At 39.2% G+C, this 7,271-nt stretch overlaps 1 protein-coding gene across 3 annotated transcripts; it reads right to left on the bottom strand.

The window, feature by feature from the left end:
- Positions 1 to 169: 169 nt before the first annotated feature.
- Positions 170 to 5,928, bottom strand: LOC125529120. Of its 3 annotated transcripts, XM_048693522.1 has the most exons (10): positions 5,793 to 5,928; positions 4,987 to 5,175; positions 4,805 to 4,889; positions 4,301 to 4,502; positions 3,717 to 3,784; positions 3,424 to 3,626; positions 3,230 to 3,346; positions 2,963 to 3,125; positions 2,823 to 2,887; positions 172 to 751 (listed from the first exon to the last, which is right to left on the bottom strand). In XM_048693522.1, the coding sequence occupies exons 1-10, from the start codon at positions 5,799 to 5,801 to the stop codon at positions 668 to 670; spliced, it is 1,185 nt and encodes a 394-aa protein (XP_048549479.1). In that variant the 5' UTR covers positions 5,802 to 5,928; the 3' UTR covers positions 172 to 667. The 3 variants fall into 3 exon arrangements, with proteins under 3 accessions (XP_048549478.1, XP_048549479.1, XP_048549480.1); XM_048693521.1 differs by having other exon boundaries at positions 170 to 751; positions 2,963 to 3,113; positions 3,424 to 3,784; XM_048693523.1 differs by having other exon boundaries at positions 3,424 to 3,784; positions 5,793 to 5,816.
- Between the last annotated feature and the right edge of the window lie 1,343 nt (positions 5,929 to 7,271).

Raw genomic sequence — 7,271 nt, 5'->3', positions numbered from 1 at the left:
GATCGGAACCGCTCGGCGGAGTGATACAAGCCTACGTTGGATGGCCCAGCACGTCCGAACCACGCGGTCCGAACGTATGTTAGCAGTTTGATAGTCCATTGGAGATGCCCTAACAATGGGCTTTCCTTTTTTTTTGAGAGCACACAAATTGTGTGCCTTAGCTTTATAGAAGATAGAGAATAAAATACAAGGAGCTCCCACCACATCCCGGTGAGAAGCAAGAACCACTCCAACTCAACGATCACAAAACAACCACAACGCAAGAGAGCCTACCCTAAGAAGTCTAACAAGGCCGTGTCTCGACCAAGGCTTTCCAGTCCCACTTAGATGCCTATTAGTTTATGACGTAGTATAGCGACATCAGAGCAACTAGTCAAAGGCATGTATACCCCAAAAAACTAATCAAAGGCATGGTTCCACAGGACATAGAACCAGCAACCATCGTGTATGCCATATTAGTACGTAAATATGTCACAAGTTGTGCTGATTGCTCAATATCTGATAGCCCATATGATACAAGTTCATTGGGTACATCGTTCGTCTGGTTCAGCCGAAGTTCATGATGCAGGTTAGTTACTATTGTTAATTTGATTCAGATTAATGACAGGACCTGTCACACTAGAATATGGGAGTCTGATATGGCACATGCATGCTCAGTGCGATGCAGCTACATCAGGTAGTCATCATCCTCGTCCTCGTCATCGATCTCATCCTCTTCCTCGTCATCATCCTCATCCATAAACTCTTCTTCCTACAACACAAATCGACATAGTTCATAGAATTGCAACAGAGATGATAGATCCAGCATACACTATAAGAGAAAACTTGGATATCTTCACATGACAATCGAACATAATACATGTTCTTGCGAATGATAAACAAAAATAATTTAATGTCATGAATTAACTCAAATGGTCCAATTTGTAGTTCCTCGAAGTGCCCAATGCAAGTGAACGGTCTGCATAATCCAACTCTTCCAAGAAACAACAAGGATCACTTATAGGCTCTCCATGGCCTTAAAAGATTTAATCTAATTGTAATTGTAACGCATAACAATTCTACTTTGTCTCTTAAATCTTGACAAAGAACTTATCACCTAAACAACCCACCTAATTGAATTAAGTTGTGGCCACGTGCTACACTGCCCATAGTGGCAAGAAGAGTAGGTGGGAGTGATTAGGAAAATCTTCTAACTATATACTCCCTCCGTTTCACAATGTAGTGCATATAGATTTTTTGGAAAGTCAAACTTCACAAATTTTGACCAATTTTGTAGAGAAATATATATACATCTAGAATACCAAATACATATCATTAGATTCATCACAAGATGTACTTTCATATTGTATATATTTGGTATTATAAATATAGATAATTTTCTCTATAAAGTTGGTCAAAGTTTGTAAAGAATAACTTTTCAGAAAATCTATATGCACTACATTATGGAACGGAGGGAGTACGGGCCTGTTTGGGACTGCTCCGCTTCACAAAAATCGGTTTCGCTTCACTAAATTCACTTTGGAGCAGTTTCATCTAGAAGTTGTAGTACTACAAAAGAGAATGTTTGGCTGCCATCTAGCTCCAGCTTCAAGAATGAGAAATTTGGTGGAAAGGATCTATTTGATTGGTTGAGGGGGGAGAAACGAAGGGGTATCCACTTACTGGTGGCAGTGGTGGGTAATTTCCACCTAACTCCAGCTTCTAGAGTTTTTTGGAGCACCCCCTGAAGAGCTTCATAAAAAACTAGGAGTTGTACCCCAGATTCTAGTTTTTTCGCGGAGCGGCATATCGTGGAGCTACCCCGTTTGGCTTGTGTTTTTCGGAGCGGAGCTGAATTTTAAGGAGCAGAGCAGTCCCAAACAGGCTCTACGTACACAATAGCAGAATGGCCTTTCCACACCCAACTCATTCAAAAGAGGGTTTCGGACAGCAATGGATGCCATTATGGAATTAATTTATAAAAAAGAAATCTGAAACTCTCAACCATCTAAGTAAGATTCAAATAGTGCAACGACAATCTCCAAGAAAAGAAACTATAGCTCCTAGGTCAAGACAATTGGTATATGACAGAGTGCAAATGGCCTACAAGCTTAACTTCCTGTTCTGATCCCCATAACATATGCACCGTCATCCTCTCCCTCAGTCTACATCCGAAAAATTACAGAAATTCAAGACAATCCTAGCTGAGATACAAAACAAAATTCTGCATTGACGATGTTCTTTAGCAAACCAAGTTCTTTATCCTTGATCGCAAGTCAATGCATTTTGTCAAAGGGATCCTAGTCCGCCATGCTTGTGTGGTTCGCAAAAATTACGAAGTTATTGATGTCATACAGTGGAAACCCAAATATGGCACTTGGAGTATATCATTGTTGCTTATCCTTCAATATAAAATTATTCATAAAAAGGTAGGCAAGGAGTTATATGAAAGACCAGACTAGACCATACCTATATATGTTGTGTACGGTTGTTTTACTTACAAGCAGGTTGTGTCTTACAATTATACAGAGTATATTTCAAATAAAAATAATGATGGATCCTATGCCAAGACTCTTACGCTTGTTAAGGATGTACTCCCTCCGTTCACAAATATAAGATGTTCTAACATTTTTCCGAATTGAATGTATATAGACACGTTTTAGTGTGTTTGTTCACCCATTTCAGTCAGTATCTAGTCCATATTGAAATATCCAAAACATCTTGTATTTGTGAACGGAGGGAGTACTAAGTTAGATTTGCATGACTAAACATTAATTTAAACCTTAAACAATCTAGGTTAACCTGATGCTTTTAATTGATTAACTGTGTGCTGGTGCTCATACCTCGTCACCAGTAATAATTTCATCCCGCTCAGTCTCTTGATACTCAACTTTTGTACTCCCTGCATCTATATCAATATATAGCAGTTATAAAACAGTTCGCAGTTGCAGTTTCCATTTAGCTATAGTGTACTGATACTTACATTTTCTAAGTATCGAGAGATTGCATGGAGCCCACTCAGCTTTGGGTATCCTGCCGTTTCCATGAGCACAGACCTCTATGACAAACTTAGCCTCCTCTCCAGATTGAAATTCCAGATCAACTGTTTTAATTCCCATTTCATCAAATAACTTCTGCCGCACGATCTACAAATTAGTAACACACACACACACATATATTTATATATAGTATGAATATTTATAACCACAATATCACAGGCTTTGCACAAAAAAGATCCAAGTATTTGTACCTGTCCAAGGATCCCAACAGATTGCTCCAGCTCGTCTAATGTTCCAGTAAATGCTTTAATACGTGCTGTCCTGATGGCGTCATTTGGCTGATTCGGTTCAGATGTAGACGTGCTCGTCTGCAATGCAAATTTGTGAGCTATGTTACCAGAAAACATGTTCTACTCATAAACTAACTGTCAACTCGACCAATTACCAGATCAGCATCATCGTCATCAGCTATATTCAACCCATACACATAGGGGCCTACCAGATCCTTTGCCCAAACATTGAAGTCACCTCCAAGGCCCTTCTTTTCATAGGAGGGATGGGCATGATCACCATGAGAATTTCTACAACCATAGTAGGTTCCATGCGTACCATCACCCCTCCCAACAGACATCCCTGAGCCATGAAGTGCTACAGCATGGGCAGTTTCATAAGAAATCGGGCAATGATAGATCTCGCCTGCACCCAAGAATCTAAACAGTTTGCCAGTAGTGACGGTACCAATCAATGGGATGCCATTGGCCAGCAGCCTGGTGATTTCTTCAATGTTCTCAGTCTTAACACGAAACCTGCACAGGACAAATTAGAGGCTTATTGTTGCAATAAATTACCATTAAAGGAGAAGCAGAAACAATGTTACAGTAAATGCACGACTGTCACTAATGGATCAGTTCTCACTAAGTGCAAATTTTGCAAAAGCTTATGCATATGCCTGGAAATGCATCAGAATATTTGTGCATCTTATGTGTGTCTTTCTGCTGCTACTTTCAAATAGTGTTGTCTAAACATACTTCATAAGGGCATGTGCCAATTATTTTACCTAGATCTTGGGACTTGACAACAAGATTCATCATAATATAGCTATTGCTCCCACATTCCTAAGTCCATGCATATGCCAATTATAAAGAAACTGAATCCCCAGATGAAATTCAGTCAGTCATTGGAAGCATCACAAACAAGTAGAAAGATAGCAAGCCTTTGGCAGGAGGCAGCACCACTCTAATCACCATCTACCATTAAATTGAAGCTACCCTAAGCAGGAAAAGTAACATAGAAAAGAACAAATACCACATTGTTAAACTTACCAACTCTTAATCTTCAAATGCCTTCTGGCGAAATGCTTAGGTAAATTAAGTTTTTTATCATACCCTGTGAGCCGATAGGGAATACCATACAGATAGGCCGTTCTAAGCATGTTCTCATACACATAATAATCTTCACCTCCTTCTGGTCCTTCGAGCAGAGTATAGCCATTTTCTCGTTCATAATATCTAAGCATGATATCGCCTGAGAATGGATTTGATTCGATCAAGCCATGACGAGCACCCCTCATCCTTCTTGCAAGATCACAGACAGCAAACAATGCAAAAAGTACACATTGAATATGGTTAAAAAAAATACTTGTTTGCTACACGCTGAATATGGTTAAAAAAAATCATCAAACCATTGATATGTCATCCAATTTGTAAGGCGTCACAAACAGGAAGCAAAAATAGCAAGTTGACACACTAATCCAACTATCAGCCTTCAGTCAATCATCAGCACATCACAACAATACAACAGTTTATCTAACACCAAGTATTACTAACCGTTTCGTTGCTTGTAGATCTTAAAGTTCAAGCTAACATCATTGACAAGACACTTTACCATTGACCAAAAGTAACTTGTCTGATTCTGAAACAAAAACAGAAAGCAAATTATTAGCACCACATGGTTATGGTAGACAGGATAACTGAACAAAGAAGTAGTGCAATTCAGTGAGTAGACTCACCTCAACATTGCAAAAGGTGCACTTGAAATGTGGAAGATTTGCGAGGTAATTCTTGCTTGGTGGAAAAGGGTTACCACACTTCACGCATATCCAATCAGTGCCTAATAGACGACGTGCCTTGTGTTCAGAATGGTTCACTACAGCTGCACTCAGCGCATAAACATCTGGAGAAGGCACAGCCCCTTGCATCTAAACATATAGAAGAATCTAAATTAGAACCGAACATGAACACATAAAGAAATGGACAATTCAGTAAAAAAAACTAAAGTTACAACCGAATGTACCCTAGGAGGGTGGGACGTGGATCCAGAGCATATGCCAAGTGAGAAGGGTAACATTACTTAGTGGTCCAGATAAAAACTGACACAAAATTCGATAGAAGGCTCATGCAGACGCCCAGCTATGCACAGCGGGTAGCGCAGACATCTCCACTCTTTGGAGGATAATATAATGGCATGTATCTAATAAAAAATAAAGACAAATACACTACTTCAGCAGCGAGAAATCGTAAAATGATTCCCCACCTGCCTTTTTTTCAAAATATAAAATCTTTCCCCAAGAAAACTAAGGATGACGGGGAGATTTCCCACCAGCCTTTCAATGCTCCCCATAAATACAAGCAAACGGGGTGATTTCTGGATGGAATTTGAGCAATCCAGACACGATACCGCAGCAAGGGCTCGTTAGGGTTTCTATTTACGCAATGCCCCTAATAAGATCAAGCGAAAGAGACCAAATAACAATATTACAAGCCAACAAGACTTCTTTAGATGAAAAAAAACAAGTAAACGCTACTGATCTGGTACCTGCGCCATTGGGAGAGGTCGCCGCTGCGAAGCAGCAGCCGCGGGAGCGAGCAGCAACTGCGCGTACCCTAGCCGACGGTAACGTTTGGGAGGAAGACAAGTGGAGGCGACTTATTTGGGCTGGGCCAGAGAGAATCGCCTACAACTACAGCCAGACTCTCTTCCTCTCTCTCTCTCTGCTCCAGCCAGCGTGTCGACTAATCGGGGAGCTCCTATAGGCCGCTCGCTGCGGCGAAATGCCGGCGCTTCGCACAGGAGCGGCTAGGGTCGACCGGCCCATTTACAGTGGCACGCGGCGGCACGTTCCCGAGATGAAAAATCGCAAAAAAGAAAATAGCGCTACCGCTGTAAATCGAACACACGACTTCACAATAATTGGCCTGCCGTGCAACCCACTGTGATGTAGACATTCTCATGATCAATTAGCAGCGCGACAGTTAAAGACTATAGTCCATTTATTGGGTCAAACCGACAACCTCCTACAACTGAATTATTCAAAATTATGATTATTTTCTTCAAAATAAAAACATCTTCCTAATTTCCGTACAAATTTTGTAAAACAGGAACATTTTGATGATGTGAACAAATTTGAAAAAGGGGAACATTTCTTGAATTTGTGAACAAAAAATAAAAATGTTTACATTTTTAAAACTTCCAGAACATTTTTTGAATTTGTGAAAACTTTTGAAAAACATGAACTATTATTGAATTTGTGAACAAATTTGGAAAGCAGGAACATTTTTTTTCAATTCTCAAACATTTTTTGAATCTTGAGAACAAATTTTGAAACGGTGAACAATTTTTAAAAATCCTGAGCAAATTTGGAAGCGTGAACAATTTTTTAAAGCACGAGCATTTTTTGAATCTTGAGAACATATTTTGAAAAATTCCAAACAAAGTTGGAAGTGTGAACAACTTTTTAAAGCACGAACATTTTTGGAATCTTGAGAACATATTTTGAAACAGATTTTTTTCTTCTGAAAAATCCCGAACAAATTTGGAAGCGTGAACATTTTTTGAATATGTGAACAAAAAACTGAAATCCAGTACATTTTCCGAATTTCAGAAGTTTTGTACTTTTTTGTGTAACGAGAACAATTTTTGAATTTTTTTTCAAAACTGAACATTTTTTGGAAAGACCAACAAAATTTAAATTTTTTATTTTTTTAAGGAAGAGAAGAAAAGAAAAAGAAATAAAAAAGGAAATCATAAACATTTTGTAAATCTGCGAACATATTCTGAAAAAGAAAAAGAAACTTAAAAAAGAAAGTGAAACAAAAAAGAAACAGAAAGGAAAAAAGAAGATAAATAAAAAACAATAGAAAGCCGAAAATTTACCAGAAAAAAACAATACAGGAAAACACCCGGTTCAGGGAACCTTCTAGAAGGTTCCCAAAACCGGTTTGGACGCATTATGTGTGGGCTGGCCCATTTCTGTCGCTCGTTGCGCTGCCCCTGTGCGATCGCTCGACAGTTCGC

The sequence above is a fragment of the Triticum urartu genome, unplaced genomic scaffold (genome assembly GCF_003073215.2).
Source record: "Triticum urartu cultivar G1812 unplaced genomic scaffold, Tu2.1 TuUngrouped_contig_5352, whole genome shotgun sequence".
Classification (NCBI taxonomy): domain Eukaryota; kingdom Viridiplantae; phylum Streptophyta; class Magnoliopsida; order Poales; family Poaceae; genus Triticum; species Triticum urartu.
This window is presented reverse-complemented; position numbering and strand designations above follow the sequence as displayed.

Excerpts from the sequence above, each read along its gene's own strand:
- LOC125529120 (XM_048693523.1), bottom strand. Across the intron at positions 3,126-3,229 it reads CTGTTGGGATCCTTGGACAG|ATCGTGCGGCAGAAGTTATT; the intron begins GTACAAATACTT and ends ACTAATTTGTAG. Across the intron at positions 2,888-2,962 it reads TCTCTCGATACTTAGAAAAT|ATGCAGGGAGTACAAAAGTT; the intron begins GTAAGTATCAGT and ends ATATTGATATAG.